This window comes from Rhynchophorus ferrugineus, unplaced genomic scaffold, assembly GCF_030347505.1.
Source record: "Rhynchophorus ferrugineus isolate W39M unplaced genomic scaffold, kcgeb_rfMv2 rfM5, whole genome shotgun sequence".
In the NCBI taxonomy this organism is placed as follows: Eukaryota; Metazoa; Arthropoda; class Insecta; order Coleoptera; family Curculionidae; genus Rhynchophorus; species Rhynchophorus ferrugineus.
Genome location: NW_027472584.1, coordinates 26,336,109 through 26,353,847, shown reverse-complemented (window position 1 = coordinate 26,353,847; position 17,739 = coordinate 26,336,109). Strand labels below are relative to the sequence as shown.

Sequence of the window (17,739 nt, the reverse complement as noted above, 5' to 3'; positions counted from 1 at the left end):
GAGCTTTACTGATATAATTTTATTCATGCATTATGCCATTTATTTGTACAGTGGATGATATTTAGTAGTTGTGCTGTTTTTTACAACACATTAGATTTGCTCTATTTTTGAATCAATTTCAATTTTTCATTTTTTTTTGTACACAGACGGTTTTTATAGTTTCGGTATTTTTTTTTTGGGTATTTTTCTATAAATAACTTATGCAGAATATTCAATATTTATCAAGTTTTGTTATTTTGTCGCAAATCATAGAGGTCACCACTGGAATTATGTTCAATAATTTAAACATTTGTAATGAGATATGGAAACCACATCCGTCTTTTGTTAATGTTAGAACCATTTTTGTTTAGCTTATGACATTTCATTTCTCGGATCTATTTTCTGTGTAAAACTAAGAGTTGGACAAGAGCAAAATTAAGTTCAATTTATCTCGCTATTGTCAATTAAAATAAGGCGTTACGTTCAAAAATAGTTTAAAGCGCCGCGGGAGACATTTTAATATACGCCTTAAAGGACCATACAGGTGCATAACAGAGTTTTATTTTAGACAGTATGTTTTGTAGTTGAGTAGAGGTCTGATCTTTAATAATTTAGTCATTAATGAAAAATAGTGTAAATGACAGTGGATATGGAACAAAGTGATGAAGAATTTTACTTGGATATCAATAACCTTTTATACGGTAATGTCATTTTATTAATGTAACATTGTTTAATATTAACGACCTTAGGTCAATTGATGTGTAAATTACTTTTGGTTATATCGAACCAACTCCTTTGTTTTTGCAGAAATATGCGACTTTTTAAAAAAGGCAAGTAATAATCTCACATCGGCAGACAAATCACAAGCTCAAAACCTGATTGACAAATGTAAAAAACAATTAATAGTGTTAGCTAAGAATAAAACCAATAGCGCCCCAGATTATGTTGTTATGTCTTCAGGTATATTTTCCTCACTTTGTTAAATAGCAAATATTCAAATAACAGTTATTTTATCTTTAGATGTTACCCCACCACCACCACCTCCGTTATTACCGAAAAAGTTTATAGGTGCAGTAAAATCTACAGGTAATATAATAAACCGTTTAACCATTTAATATTGTTTATGGTTACTTTTAGAGACTGTATCAAAAAGTGAACCAAGTCATGACTACAGTAATACAGGTTGGTATTTCCCCATTGTTATTTTATTTATTGTTATCGTATTTTAAGGTCCTCGCTGTATTTTTTAATATCTTATTCTCTTTTCATTCTGCTGTTTATGATTTTTTACATATAGGTCCTAAATGAATTTTAATGGATCTTTTTAAATAAATTCAAGAATTTAAACAAAGTACCGTCTTTTTAATAACATTTTAATTTAATATTAGAGAAAAATCTTCAAAATTAGTTCATAGGTATTGAATTACTTAAAACGTTTCTCTATTTACAGATACATTACAGTCAAGCCAAGTATCAGTAGAAAACAGTGAATCAGCGTGTCCATATAACGGTGAGATTGTCTAATATTTTATAAGACTAGTCTAACGGTTCGTTTTTCAGATTTACCGGCTAAAAATGTAGAGAAGGCCGAGAAAGATGGCGAACTTATGTTCCACAAAAAATTGTTTATTTTCGATCACTCTAAGAAGATTTACGCTGTTATTCAGAACAGTTGGTTGTTGCTCTATGGCTCAAAGAGTAGTTCTAAGCCATTTTATGCCCTACATTTGCGATATTATGATGCTGAGAAAGATAAAGCTGACCTGAACGAATTGGAGGATTCACGGAAGGAGACTTTTACGTTAAAAATTAAGAAAAAGGCACCGTTTAAAGTGTTCCACACTCTAAATAAGGATAAGATATTTAATGTAAGTTAGGTCACAGAGCGAATCCGATGATTTTTTAATGATTGTTTTAAAGTTTACAGCGGAATCTTCTAAAGAGAGACGTCAATGGGTGTGTAGTATAAAAAAAGAACATTCAGTAGCTGTTGCGTCGGATTATTTAGGCGTCGAAAGTACTCCCAACCAGGACGATTTGGATAATGGAGAAAATATCTATGATGTCGTTAATATGTACATGATACATTCAGAATATTGAGGGGATGTTTATTAATATTATTTTCAGATGTCATCAAGACAACGTTCCGAAGAAAGAAGAAAAAGTTGCTGGTCCTGCGTTGCCCCTCAAACCCCGTATCCTGGAGCCACCTAGATCTTCTAGATCGAGCGTTTCAAGTGAAATGGAAATATACGACGAGCTGGTGATTAAAAAGCCAACATCAGAGTCAGATGTATCAGACAACGAAGATTATTGTGAACTTGATCAATTTCTCGTTAACCGCGGAAAGGGCGTAATTGCTAATGGCACCGGAAATACTAATACTCAACCAGTGGTTACGAATAAAATTGAGAAGAAACCTGAAACACCACCTCCTTTACCTAGATTACGGAAACCGGTCGTCGAAAAAGAAGAGGAGATAGAGGAAGAGAATACCTACGAGGAATTTTATGTAACTCCGACAACAATGATTGCAGAAACACCCAAAGTGAATATAAGCAGTAGCGTTATGAAGATCACCAGGAATACTATTAAATCCGAGATAATGTCTAGTAATTTCGAAACATTCTCGCGAAATTCCAAGATAGAAACCTTCCAAGCTAGTCCGTCTAAAGATCCGCCACAAGCATCTTTTCAATTAAAAAGCGATGAAGTTCCCGTCATACCTATCGAGAACAAAACCGATCAAAATAAATCAGAGTTGCCTATGGTACTGTTGAAACCTACCAAAGAAAATGAAGAATCCGACACTAAAGTGAGAAAGAAGAAAACTCCATCAATAGCGATACAAAAACGACAAAAAATGTTATTTAAACAATAATTTATTCTATTAACATGAATGGATGTGATAAACTTGTATATTTTGTACATTACCCTCAGATATATCAGACGAATGATTTTTTGTTATTTTAAACTAATAGATTTATTTTATTTTCAAATGAAGTTAAAGGACAATAAATATTTTAAATAAATAAGAAATCTTGTATTATTTATTTGCAAGTTCCATTAGCATATCCAGGATTTTAATTTTTAGAATAAGTTGAGTCTCCCTGTAAGTGAAAACATATATTTTGTATTTATTCCATAAATCACATTTCTCTTATTGATTTTTTTGTAATAAATGATTCAGAATTGACGAGAAATGTTATTTACACTGTTTTTTTTATTTCTGATAAGATAAACTTGAATATTTTGTAAATTCTAAAATTCTAACGCAAACCATTTCCTATTTCTAATTTTAAACTAATGAAATTCAAACCAAAGGATAATATATAATTTAAAACAAAAATATTTCTTGATTTAAGTCAAAATATAAACACTATTCCGTGTACATTTCCATGATATCAATATATATATATATATATATATATATATAATATATATAGTAATAATAGCTTTGTGTATTTATTTAAAATTATATATTTCTTCTATAACTAATTGAAAACGTGCACAATTACACATACGTAAAGAATTCACATTAAAAATATTATTAAGCAATTAATATCCAGTAAATATATACGTACTAAGAACTGGTAGCCAAGAATGTTTATTTAATTTTGTTTACATGTATAGATATTTTTTGATAATATAAACAGTTTATATAAAACGTGTGTTATTCAGTGTATTATTGGGTCTCCCGTTGAACAGCAATGATTTATTGGATTATATTTAAAGGAACTCTCCTAATCAGCAATTTTAACGTAAACAGCTATATCAGGTAACAAAATACTGGCTGTGTATACATGGATATAACGTCATGGCAAATTTTATTATATTCGATAATAGTGTTGACATATAAAAAACTCATTTAGTACTAGTTTGTATTTAACGACATGGAGCTTCATTGTGCATATTCAATATATTTTAAATATAAATATGATGTGGAGTTCGTTCAATATCTTAGAGTATTTTATAGACAGTGCATATTTGACCTTTTACAATAATACAAGAAAATATACTGTAACTAATAACTTACTTACTACAAACAATGAGTAATGAGTAATCCTTGATAACGCGTGACATTTCAAACGATGAGAGAAGAATAACTAAATTACCTATATATATAAAATTCAAAACTTTTAACAACAAAAGGTATGTGTATACAGGTACAAAAAAAAACAACTAAAAAGTATTGTATTTTATTTTATAATTTTGAATGTTGCCAAGTATTCTGTTACCTATAAATCTCTCAAATAAAATCTATCAAGTGCTGTTGGTAGCAAACTGTGTTAATAACATAAAACGTATTAGAATTGGTTCAGCCGTTTTATAACTTGTTATAAAAGGGCTTAAAGATTTGTTATAAAATCTATACAATGAAAAATATATTTAAAAAAAGTGAATTTCTGTTTAAATCTCATATCTTAAATACTATAAATTCTAAAGCAATTTAACACGGATTTTCGTTTATTTCACCCTAAAATACATATATTTTGAGTATTTTATCTTAATAGGAGGGGTCAAAAAAAATATATATATGAATTGTCCATATATATGAATATGTGTAGTTATGAAAATGTGTAATTTTTTGCCATTTTCAAGTATTTTGCTGTCATTTCTATTCAAATAATTGTAGGTTAATGAAAATAACCGAGCTTATAAAGAATTTTACGCCGAATTGAACGGCGGTATATTAATTTTATATATAACCTTTAGTTTCTAAGTTAGTGAATGAAAAGCGTATTTTCGAAAAAATTAATGGATTTCTGTTTATGTTGCATATCTTAAAAACTATATATTTTAAAGCAGTTCAACATGAATTTTCGTTTCTTTCATCTCAAAATACATATCTTTTGAGAGTTTCATCTTCATCCAAGAGGTAAAAAATATTGGTATTTTTTCCATATTTAGTTTTGCGCTTAAACGAATAGTAGCATAATAATTTTTAACAACATTAAGTTTTTAAGTTATACAATGAAAAGTGTATTTAAAAAACAATGAGTGGATTTCAGTTTATGTTACATATCTCAAAAACTATAAATTCTAAACGAATTTAATGTGGATTTTAGTTTCTTTAACACCAAAATAAATACATTTTAACACTTTTATCTTTATTTCAAACAATTTTTTTGCATTTTTGTCCTATATATTGTTGAAATTTAGGACTTTCCGCTATTTTAAATAATTTACTATTTACCTTTAAACATTTACAATTTTACTGTTATTTAGGTTACAGTAATCGCAGGTAAATGTAAATAAATAATAAAAAGAATTTTTACAATATAACAACCCTTGGGTACGATAGAATACCGTTAAGTCGAAACTCGTACTTTACTTGTATTTAACAAACCTTTCGGACCTCTTCCAGGTATCACTTGTTGAAACTACAAATTAGCAAAGAGTAGATTAATTTTTGTGAAAGCGCGCTAAAATCAGCTGATTTATAACAGTGGCAAAAGAGATGTCGGTTTTCCCACATGAAGTTGAAATGATGTTGTAGCTAAATATCCAGAATACTTTAAAAAATCACATCACACACGTATATGTCAGCATCCATTCTGTACCAGAACAATTAGCAATAACAAGAATCTGAATTGGTATTTGTAAATAGTATGGTATTCCCCAAGGGACAAAAGGATTTTACAGAATAATGGAATTTCCAGGACTAAAAGAGAAAACACCCATATCCCGCGCTCAATCGAGAACCCAACGATGAAGCTGGACCTATAAAAGCCCCGACACAGATTTAGATGGCCTCCTAAATCAGTCAAAGCAGGAGCCCCATTAGCCCCAGCATTATTCAACGTCTTCATGTCAGACATCCCGATGAAGAAAGATGTTGAAACCGCCCAATACGCGGATGACACAGCTTTCCTCATCAGTTATCGTTCTGTAGGTACCGCTCAGAGAAAATTTCAAATTCAATTAAATGCCACAGTCCATTAGTTAAATTTCTGGAGGTTGCAAATCAACCCCCAAAAAATCCAGGCCATAATCTTTCACAATCAGAGAGACATCAGCCTACCAGCTGAGAGTGGAAAAAGTCTCAATCCCGTGGCGACAAAAAGCCACATATCTCGGCCACATCTTTGACCGTAGATTCCTATGGTCATTACAGATAAATAAAGCAATCTCCAAAGGCTACGGTGTCGCCACAGTGCTTAACCCTCTCATCTGCAGAAAAAGTAAATTGTCTCCGATGATTAAAGTTTTGCTTTACAAGCTGCTTATCAGACCCGTCATGTTATATGGATCTAACACTTGGTATCGGTTTATCAGGCAGGAATTAGTAGAAAAGCTTCAGGTAATGCAAAATAAACTTCTCAGGCAAACTCTAAACGCGCCGTGGTTTGTCAGAAATATCGAAATTCATCGGGAAACTGACACATCAGAAATAATACGGTTCGTTTTTTCCCTATACAAAAAATTCCATGCAAACTTAGTTCTCTCCAACAATTACCACGTCAGATCCCTGTCGGAGGCATTCCCAATCAGGTAACCCCGAAGACCATCCCTCCAAAAAGCGGTTCTTCAAGCCGACAAAGGTTCTCATACCCCAAAATAAAGCGCCTTCACGGGCAATCCTCTCTTATAAATTGAGTTAACATCAGCAAGAAAACCTTTTCAGTTGGTAAATCAGGCCAAAAAAAAATTATGCGGCCTCTTCTTCTCCGGGCTTCCTGGAGTAGCTATGTTGTTAACTGTAAATTGTCAATCACTCGAATAAACCATAAATAATCCCGTTAATTTTTATCATTTTACCACGTACCCATCCTCAATTCTTACATATACAATTTCATATATAATATATATAATGATCAATATGCAAATAATCGTTTATATAAAAATGCTTTTTCAGAGGATGTAAATTTTTGATAAAAATGGTTCATCGAAACAATTTTATCACGTAATGAATAATTTCTTTCGAAATCATGTGTTTTTTATAATTCAATTACTACATATTTAGTGTACAATAAATATTGTACAATAACATATTTATAAACATAATAAAAGTTGATAAAAGCGATAATTGATTTAATTGGATTATAATCCAGAATCTGTTACTCCAGACCGTTTCTAAAAATACTCTTTTTGCGATAAAGTTTGGTTTTTCTTTTGGCTGAAACTCACCCTGTATATCTAACGGAAGATGTCATTGGCCGTGTTCGTTTCTATGGTAACCATAAGACCTGTGATGTTGCACGCATGTCCAGGAAAAGGGTGTGCTGTGCTCGCGCTGATGACTTTGGTTAGTCCTTCAATGTAAACGAAGAATCAGTGTTAAAGCCCAAAATTTTATTTCGTCTCTCTACCATTTCATGGAAAACAGCTGTATGTATTTCGTATATGTTCATTCAAAATCACAAATAAACATGTTTCATTTTGCACCGTTATTATTTCATTTTCATTTATTATTATTTTAAATCCACCAAGTTTTATTTATGTTTAGCATGACACGTATAATTTGCAGTTGGTTCAGATGTAATTTATTTGATCATTCAAACATATAAGGAAAACCTGTAGCTTTTAGATACATATTTATTTTATTAGTGTGCTTTTTTTAGATATTTAATCAATAAACAAAAAAAATCAGCTAATAATTGTTAGACTATAATTTCGTTTAATACCTATTAAAAATAATTGTGGTACTGACCATAGTGTTTATATATTAAATATATTAAAATGTTTACGCCATAATTTGGATTAATTTTTTACATGATTGAGGTCAATATAGAGACCATTGCAATTAGAAGAATACAGTGTAGGATTATTTCAGCAGTGCTTAGTTTAGAAATAATTTGTAAACTCTTGCTATCATATCAGTAAGAAATCTTTAGTCAAGTATAAAAATAGATTTTTGGAAGGTGATACAATATAAATAAATAATTTTAAAAGTAGCACGTAAGTTCCGACCTTTTAAGATAATATATTTTAAAAGATATTCTACCATTAGAATGCACGTAATTTTTTAGTGATATAACATTAAAAAGAACGGTGATAATGTTTCATTCAATGTCATTCGGTCGGATGTTGTAAGTATGTCCGATGAATGATTATCATTTATAGTTTCTAACATGTTACCAATAGATTCAACTATTTTTGACGTAGCTTGGTAATTTTAGTCAATAAATTATAGTTCTGTCAATATATGAATGTATAATTAAAGGTATTTTGTGTAAGACGTCGATATTGAATGATGTATAAACAACTTTCCAGGTAATTTAGTGTCTCATTAAAAAAAGAACAATAAATATTTGTGTAAACTACTTTTAAAACTATTGAGCACTGCTGCTGATGAAATATTGCCTGTTGTTAAAACAAAGGAACAAGAACAGTATAAATAAAGAGTATCGAATATAGGTCACGCTGACTAGCCAGACTTATTTCCACTACACCATCGGGGATTTGCTTAATTTATTGCGAAACCGTCAGATTCTCTCATCTGTTTCTTATAGTGAAGGCAATAGAGTCTGTATTATAGATACACGGTATTTCATAAACAGAAAGTGAACTGAGATAATAACAAATGTTAAATACACCATAAAGTTACATAAAACCTTGAAAGTTATTATAAAACAGGCCATTTTCTATAAAGATACTTTTAAATTTGGGATGACTTCACTGAATTAAATGGATTTTTGTTAAGAAATCCAACTGATATTGAGCGAATTTTTTTCGTCTATTTAAGGCTCTAATCTATTATGAAAGTTTATTTCTATGAAATTAATGAGAAATTGTTATGTTGTTCATATATAGTATAGTTTATAATAGTATTGTTAAAATTATATTTTTAATTAATAGATCGTTAAAAAGGTTAATTGAAAATACTGTTTTATGACTGAGAAAAACAATAGAACTGTTTAATCGAAGAGAGAATTAAATAATATTTACAACGATATTTAATATTTAGGACTTTGATCGCACAAATGGCATTGAATTGTTTATAACAATTTTCCCGTGCGTTAATTAGCGAAAAATAACGTACGTAAGATGAAACCGATGTTTTAGATTGTTTAGGGCTTATCTGGTGTTATTCATAGTGTTGAATTATGACGTGATAATGTTGTTTTCATATATATTTCTAAGCTCTTCAAGTAGGGCGCTTTATCATAAATACCTTCATCAAATGCGCACTGTTACATCAACGTTTATATCGATTTTGGGTCAATATACTTTATAAATAAAAAAAATTTCCTTTACCATAGCACCATTAGGCAATAAGACCGGATTATATTCGTGTTTCTATTCTATTCACAGAGCCTTGTGTAATTTATTCATTGTTGTTAGTCGTAAACAAAACGTTTTTTTAATTTAAGAACAGATATTACTTTACATTCTAAAATAATTTCCTGATTATCATCAATGTTGTTTTTCTTATAGAAGACAAAGATTTGTTGATTCAGAAGCTCCTTGATTATTTCTTTGGTTACTGTGATTTAGGCTTATACAATTATTAGGTTAGGAGTATAAAGTACGAATCAAGTAACCTTGTCTTGAGATCTACGATAAGACGTAGGTGCTGTTGCTAATTGACAGTTATACAAATATGGGGTAATGACAAATATGAAGTAATGAGTCGAATATTCTAGTTTTATTTCTACTAAGTCACTGAGTACTCGGATATATTATTAAAGGCAAAGTTCTCCCGTGTTTCCATTATTATTTATGTTCTAGCATTTGCATTTATAATTAACGTGTAATTAATGTAATGATAGTATGGCCTTTATGAATACATGTGTTGGCCTTGTAAACAATTGGATCAGGCACACTAATACATCTCAGTCTGATGTTTTAGTTGTTTTATAAGGCTTCTTTTCGCTTTATTTTACTGAGTAATCAATATAATTAATCTTTTGATTGATTCTTATGATCTACACAGTGTCTATCTGAAGATCTTGGTTTAGATTATTTATATTTTAATGTATGAAAGCTCAATTACAATTGAATCCCGTCTGAATTCTAAAAGGATCTAAGAATTGACTTTTACTGAAAGGCCTTGTTGTCTAAAGATAACATTCAAGTTGAATAATGGTGAATCTGATGAATAATCGTATTGGCGGTTAAAGTTCCAAATCTCAACCGTATTTGGACTTTGTAGCTGATATTAAATTGTCGTTGAGTGGTTATTGGATGCATATGTTGTTACAAAATATGGAGGTGCAATAGTGGACCAAAACCAATGTTTAAATCCAGAAAACGTTGGTCCTTGATTTATCAGTCTATATACTCGTTCAAAGGTTCCTTATTTGATCTATAATCGTCGTCTTGATAATCGTCAATAAATTCAAAAGCCTTCAAAAAACTGAAATTGTAATTTAATTTGATGAATTCAGTTAATGTTCTAAAAACTATACTACTGCTATTAATAATGCATTTAAAAACGATTTTAATAAATATTATGGACTGTTGTTATATGTCTATTTAAAATTGGTTTGACTTAACTTTTTCATTGCTATTGACTTATTCGATAATTTTATTGGAATTTATTAAAATAAGTATCACTTAGTAAATACTTCAGAATTCACGTAAATAAATTACTTGTTACTGGATATGATTAAAATCATGATCCAATTGAAGATGTTCATAGATATCGATTTTTCTCAGAATTTTTTTGTAATATTTGAAACTCTACATTAACATACGTACTTATATTATAATCTGATGTTGTTTACATATACACACGCTACGACTTGATAACTTAAACGAACAATGATCGAATTTTTATTTGTTTACCATGTTCAGGAGAATTTAAAATAAAGAATTGTCACCTTGATATATAGTGGACTCTTGCTTACGATATGCTTATTACGTTGTATGAAACTGATTATTGAATTAATAAGGATCACTATTTGTTTCAATGTCAATTAACATTGTGTGTGTAAGAAAAACAAAGTTGTTGAATCGGGAGGTGATGATTTGGTTTGATGGTTTTTTTTCTTTTCAACATTGTTATTCCTATAAACAATGATTTCTATTTATATTCAGTGAGTTTTTATCACGTACACAGACTGTTCATCGTTAATTTTTCTTCTATTTTGTTTATTAACCGACTTCAAAAAAGGAGGAGGTTCTATGTTCGGCTGTATATATACATTTTTTGAATGTATGCTCGCCGATTTCTCCGTCAATTATGGACCGATTTTCAAAATTCTTTTTTTATTCGAAAGAGTACACTTTCGAGGTGGTCCCATTGAATCCAAGTTAGGATCTGATGGGGGAAGGGGAGGAAATCGAGGGAATAGCTCAAATTTCAAAGGCACGTACAATGTTTTCACATATTTTTATCTAAAATAATCAGATATTGGTGTATAATGTGATTGCTGAACTGATGTGATGAAAAATCGGAAGTAGTTCAGTGTAAAAGTCAGTCAGATTACTTTTTAAGCACTAACCATATTATATGAGACGTCGTAGGCAATTGTTTCTATAGTGTAATGGTTAGAACGTTGAGCTCACACGCGGAGGCCGTGGATTCGATTCCCAATGGGGTAACAACTTTCTTTTGTTCTGGTTTGATTGGAATATTTGTCATATCACCTGTTTTTTTACATATTTTAAAGTCTCCTTTTACCAACTATGGGTTTATCTGGAGTGGACCTAGTATTTAACGTGGGCTCCGAACCACGGTCCTCGGCATTAAGCCTACCGACTGGCGAGTGACCAACTTAGAAATCATCCCAGAAGACATCCGGTCTTACCCAGCCTGGTTAAGGGCGTGACTGGGATCATTTTCCTTGTTGGATTTTACACTCTTGCCTACTACAATTACATATATTAAACAACCACAAACATACATTTACGACCACGCCCCAGCAGAATTCGAACGCGCGGCTATCGCAACAGTAGGAGGACCGTCCTGTTACTTTTACCACTGCGCCACCAAGCCGGCAATCAAGCATTGTTTATTCCTATTTTTCCTCATACGGACTGTACTTTTACTTGGACTATCCATTGTAATACTTAATAAAATAACTGCGTAATTTATTACATATTTTATTTAAAAAATTTTTTTTTGTGTTTGATTATTTTTTACTTTTTAGTGAGTTCTTTATGTCTGATGCTATATTCCTCTCCATTTTTTATATGACTATTATGAATGATAAAGTTAACTAATAAATTAAGTTAAATAATAACGTGAATGTGTCATGTGTTAAATATATAGAGGTATATAGAGGTCTTACTTCCATATAAGATATATATCTTATATTGAAATAATATGAAGATAACAACATTAATTTTCGATAAAAACATGGAAATATCAGTCCTATATTATAAAACGGAAATGTGTTCACCGCAACCTTAAATAATATCGAATATACTGTAATTAAAATAATATTAGGTTTGACCGAGATACTTAAGTCTCCAGTTGCAGAGTGACACTTAAACAAACGTAAAGGCGAAAACAATTGCTATCTGAACAAAGTTACGTGTGTTCGACGACATAGTTTTTTTAATATCACGCTTGGTTCACGTGGTCTTGCAACATTCAGAACTCCACGTCCCTAGTGAATCGATAAACATCAGGAATTTCGTATGTATACTTCAGTTTAATCACTCGGAACTGAGATGATACATTCTGTCATATTTTCTATCCATATTTAATGATGTTTATATCAAGAGGCGACATTGTTCTTGTGAAAATGCTTCACTTTCTCTAATATATGCCATTTGTTCTGTTAAATAATTCATTATATTTTCTATTATACGAGGTTTCGCATTTAAATAAACACAGATTTGTTTACCACGAGATTTTTCGTTAGTTTTTAAGTGTTGTGTTTTGATTTTGATGAATTTTACTGTAAATTTGAATTGAATTTATTACTTGATGCTTGACAGCAGATGATTTGTTGACATAATGATCTTGAGGGCTGAGAAAAACATGTAACACTACAAGAATGTATCAAATATCAATAATTAGGATTATTATTGAACGTTGAAATCGATTAAAATTATTTTAATCTACATCCATCAAAACTAATTCACACTCTTTATAAAAGAGACCGAGAAATATACAAGACAAAGATTTTTTTTCAGTTTTACAGCGGTCACTTGCCACACGGCAGACTGGAAATCAACAGTTAAATTATCGTGGGGGTGCTGACCGATGTTGATGACCGTGTTTGACAGCCCACGTTAAGCCATGCGTTCATCAAGTTCAAGCGTTCCAAACGAACCGATAAAAACAAAAATAACTATAACGAAATCCACCCAATTGATTTACCGAAAACAAATATGCTTATCGCCCTTTGATTGTTGATTTTTTGAAGATGTAATCTATTATCACCGAGCAATATTTGAAGGAGATAAGGCTGGTTGCCGGAGGATAGGCTATAAATAAATAAATTTGTTGGTCGAAATAATTAGACCTTGATATTTTTTTCGTATATCAATATTTTATCGGCAAACATCGAGATTGTTTTAATGCATTTGGTAAAAACATGTTTTCCATACACGAAAAATATAATAATTTCAAGAACAGAAGCGGTTACATGCCTCATATCATGTTTAATAACAACAATAATATTATTATTTACATATATTTCGATTCTGATATCAACGACCTACTTCCTTGCTTCATTAATATATCAACTATCATTAGGAGGTCTGATAAAAAGGCTCCCACAAAGTTTAATCACCCTGATATCAAAGATATTTGTTATACCACGAAGAGGTTCCCTGCAAAGGAAAGACGAACACTATCAGTATCTTGAAACAAAAATGTCTCTATCTATTTTAGTATCATCCAAAATTAAAATGATTTCACCATTAATTCTTAGTTCAGTTACCTTTCGTTATATTTATTACGAAGAATCTAATTAAAAAAAAAAGAATAAAAAGTGGTGATAATTTTATGCATTCTCTTTATATCAGCTATTATTAAGATAATTAGAAATGTATTTTTTATTTTCAAGAAAAAACCATTTGGATTCCCGGAATTTTAAAAACAAGAAACAGATAATATATTTTTGGTGATTCTAGAATGGTTACGTGCTATTTTATTCGACCAGAAAATATTTGCATTAGCAATTAACTTTTGGTCTATTTTTCTCATAGTCACCTGATCATATTGAATAACAATGAGCTGTTTATCTTTCTTACCGAGGAGGATGAGTTCTTTGGTCGAACTTTGAAGCAAATATGTTTTCCTTTTATAACAATAACAAAGCTCCCGATATTGCCAGGTGTTTTTTTTATTGTTTGCTATGAAAATAAAAATCGAGAAAATATTTTTACGGATTAACGTTAAGTAGAAAGTTATGAAATAAGGATATTTATTTTTTAAGATCAAAGTAGCGGATGGGTAAACTTGTAATATTACTTCAGTGACCTAGCCATCAGCTATACAGCTGTGAGCTACTCATTGTTGCCGTCTGTCCGAAAAAATCAATAACATCACTATTAATTATGCTGTTAGGATGTTGCGGGATGAAACAATACTTATTTTTGTGTATTGACACAAGCTTTAATACAATACCATTCATAATGACACCTGCTTTTTTTGTAATACAAAGGAGCAGTTAGCATGATATTGTTTTGGAAAAGATTTGCAATGTTGCCGATTTTGAAATGTTTTCATTTATTGTTTGATGTCAAACGCTGGTTATTTCTGCCTAATTAAGTCATAAAAAATCATTCTGAGGTATCATTTTAAATATGTGTTGATGTACAATATAAAAGTAATTAATATTATAAATGTATAAATGAAATGTTGTAAAAAAGTCTTCATTTGATTGAGATATTTTTGTAATATGGCCTCGATATTGTAATTATTACATTACACTTTTTTTGAAATTAAATTGAAAAATATATTTGTAAAAATTTCCATAGTGATTTGGCTTGTTATTTCAAGCTGTTTCTTTTGGTCGTTGTTATTTATACATCAATGGATACCTGAATATCTCAAAATCGATATATACATTATTGAACGAGAAAAAAAAGAGCTGAACGAATCGACAACGTCGCCACCACACAAAGTAAAATTATCACGACTTATGCACGTGCAAAGCATTTTGTAGCGCGGGCTTGCTGTAAACAGACCATCTGTAAATAGGCAAGCTGCGGGTATACATAAGTTAGTGTTTCGTTCAACTACAATACGAAAGCTTCGGGGAGTGCTTCAGTTTCAGTTTCCCCATAACGACTAATTTTTTTTCCTGTGTCACCATAAATTGTCTGATCTATCTGGATAGAAACCTTTTTTTCTTTTATTATCGTTCTTTTTTTCTACCTGTTCGTGTTTCAAATGATGTTAGCCGAAAGCTCACCTATTAGTTTCAACAGTCCTCTTACCAGGTAAAGACAAAATTTTTATTTTATAAAATTCTTTTTTATTTACTTAAAAAAAACATGTATTATATTTTAACAATTTTTTAATAATGCATATTATGCAGTTAACAAAGAAACCGATGAGGCAAAATAGAATTTATTTAACATTCTCGATTAATTATTAATTAAAATATCTACGTTTTCGGAATAATTTATAAGCAATTAATTGCCGACTAGTTACTTAAAATATAAACAATAGAAACGATTATTTATATTAACAAATCATAATATTTTAATAATATATGTATAGGTTGGCAGTCATGTTTTTTTGTTATCGATTTATTCATTCTATTTGATTTCTCTGGACGTGAATAATAGCGCTCGTTCTTTATTCCAGTTCTGGCAATATGAATAAGCTTTGTCGCCAAGTCTCAATCGAATCCCCCGGTCCCAGCATCAAAGATTGCGTTTTCAGTTTTGAGGTGCCAGTTCCGGATGTCCCAGTCCAAGGTGCCCGGATTCGTGTTGTGTGCGCTGGGGCTTGTTACCGGATGAGGACTCGCAGTCCCTCCACCTCCAGTATTTCATCCGTTGAGGATTCCGGTTATTCGCCAGCTCACCATGGAGTTCGTGACGGTGCATTGTTTCCCGGCTATGAGGTTGCCGGTGTTGTGGATGCCCTTGGATCTGATTTGAAACCATCTGATGTAAGTTATCGAAACCTATTGATTTTATCCGACTTTAACTTTTTTTGTTGTTGTTCTCCTCAGGAAATCAAAGTTGGAACACGCGTTGTGTTGTATCCATATGATGGGATACCTCATGGTTATGCAGAGTACATCGTGGTACCCTCGTTGGACTTCCTAGTACCTCTGCCCGATAATCTTCCTTTGGGAGTCGCAGCTATGCTTCCTACTGGTGCTTTATTAGCTAAAAACGCTGTAGTTACCGCGCACAAACACGTAGTTCAATTATTCCAAGACAGAGCGGCCGATCATATCGTTCGCATTTTGATTGTTGGTACTGGCGGACTCGCTCTTTGGGCTTTACGCATTGCCGAGCATCATTTCAAAGCGCCCGAATACGGAAGCAGAGTAAAAATTACAGTTGCAACATTGAAGGATGAAGGTTTCATGAGAGCAGCCGCTGAACTAAAAAGGTATATCATTATTTTTAAAAAAGAGAAAAAAAAACAAACGTTTAACTTTCTATTATTACATAGCGTTAACATTGTTCAGTGGAACGAAGATCTCTATGAGAAACAGTTAATTGAAAGAACCAAAAACGCCTGTAACGGTTTGGTGGATATCGTCATTGATTTCGGTACTACTTCAAGATCCTTGCATAGATCTCTTCAATGCTTGAATTCGGTAAGTCTATTATTTGCACCCTTTAACTGCATTATATTAATACAAAATCATTTTTAACAGGGTGGTGTCGTGTTGGTGAGCGAGGAAGTGGCGGACCGTCTTCTACCAAAATTCTCCCGCCTTATTCAGCAGTCGAATCAAAAAATCGAACCGGTAGCTAATGGTTCCATCGAGCAGTTGAAAGAGCTGGTCAAGTATGTCGCCGCTGGCGATATAGTCGCTCCTCCCCACACGGAATTCTCAGCTGATGAAGCTTCGAAAGTAGTGGAGAAACTCTGCCATTCAGAGATACCCGGCAGAGCCATTTTAAGATTTCACGATATTCAATAAATAGGTTTAGTCTGAAAGCATCCATGAAATATGCATCATATTTCGCTCTCCATTTAATTTCCTTATTTATGATCTTTTTTTACCAAAAACTAATTGTTCTTTTTTTTGTGATTGTATTAGTAGGTTTTAAGTTCGAAGTATTTAACAGTTTTCCCAAAAAAATTAGATCAGGCGCAGAAACCGACGTCTGCTAGTTTTTTTGGTATTTTTTTTTACTCGTACACTTTAGCATTGTGATAAGCTTTAGTTTTAAGTGTCACAAATCGATGGCAAATGTATAGATACAGTCGTATTCAGTTGATTACTTAAATAATTACAAAAATAGCTGATTATATTTATCTCGAGCTGTAATGTGCATTTAAATGATCTGATTATTTAAGTAAACAAATGGATATGTTTTAAGCAAAACGTAACCTAGATTGTCGCGACGATATGCCTAAACAAATCGTTTTTTTTCTCGTAAATTGTTAAAATGACTTTGTATTTTTAGTTATTAATTTTCTCTCATCTGGTAACATTTATATTCTTTTTGTATGTACATATTAAGAATATTACAATAAAAAATACTTATGTATGTTTTATAATGAGTTTTATTACAAATAATACCATTTTTCTTTCTTTCTTCTCCATGTATCTATTTAAGATGAATGTATCAGCTTGAAAACTTGGTGTATTATAAAGTGTTGTTAAATAAACGTGTTGGTAATTATTATTTCAATTCATAAAACCCTCTACATTAAAACATTTCTCCTTTTCTGGGTTAATGTTTTTTTCATACACTTTCACTTTGAGC

At 31.3% G+C, this 17,739-nt stretch overlaps 2 protein-coding genes across 7 annotated transcripts; both read left to right on the top strand.

Moving 5' to 3' along the window:
• Positions 1–303: 303 nt before the first annotated feature.
• Positions 304–3,018, top strand: blow (PH domain-containing protein blown fuse). The gene is made up of 8 exons (XM_076405801.1): positions 304–680; positions 787–939; positions 1,000–1,065; positions 1,117–1,161; positions 1,430–1,489; positions 1,540–1,847; positions 1,900–2,054; positions 2,107–3,018. The coding sequence occupies exons 1-8, from the start codon at positions 617–619 to the stop codon at positions 2,858–2,860; spliced, it is 1,605 nt and encodes a 534-aa protein (XP_076261916.1). The 5' UTR covers positions 304–616; the 3' UTR covers positions 2,861–3,018.
• A 4,152-nt stretch (positions 3,019–7,170) lies between these two features.
• On the top strand, positions 7,171–17,525 carry Drat (Death resistor Adh domain containing target). Of its 6 annotated transcripts, none has more exons than XM_076405799.1 (5): positions 7,171–7,311; positions 15,644–15,953; positions 16,017–16,405; positions 16,469–16,616; positions 16,677–17,525. In XM_076405799.1, the coding sequence occupies exons 2-5, from the start codon at positions 15,654–15,656 to the stop codon at positions 16,944–16,946; spliced, it is 1,107 nt and encodes a 368-aa protein (XP_076261914.1). In that variant the 5' UTR covers positions 7,171–7,311; positions 15,644–15,653; the 3' UTR covers positions 16,947–17,525. The 6 variants fall into 6 exon arrangements, with proteins under 6 accessions (XP_076261914.1, XP_076261911.1, XP_076261915.1 ...); XM_076405800.1 differs by lacking the exon at positions 7,171–7,311 and adding an exon at positions 12,344–12,511; XM_076405798.1 differs by lacking the exon at positions 7,171–7,311 and adding an exon at positions 14,983–15,273.
• The last annotated feature ends 214 nt before the right edge of the window (positions 17,526–17,739 follow it).

Bases quoted from the DNA above. Each gene is read 5' to 3' on its own strand.
- blow (XM_076405801.1), top strand. From the start codon at position 617: ATGACAGTGGATATGGAACAAAGTGATGAAGAATTTTACTTGGATATC. The intron at 940-999 runs GTATATTTTCCT...TTTTATCTTTAG, and splicing joins TTATGTTGTTATGTCTTCAG to ATGTTACCCCACCACCACCA. The intron at 1,066-1,116 runs GTAATATAATAA...GGTTACTTTTAG, and splicing joins AGGTGCAGTAAAATCTACAG to AGACTGTATCAAAAAGTGAA.
- Drat (XM_076405795.1), top strand. From the start codon at position 15,224: ATGATGTTAGCCGAAAGCTCACCTATTAGTTTCAACAGTCCTCTTACC. The intron at 16,406-16,468 runs GTATATCATTAT...ATTATTACATAG, and splicing joins GCAGCCGCTGAACTAAAAAG to CGTTAACATTGTTCAGTGGA. The intron at 16,617-16,676 runs GTAAGTCTATTA...CATTTTTAACAG, and splicing joins CTCTTCAATGCTTGAATTCG to GGTGGTGTCGTGTTGGTGAG.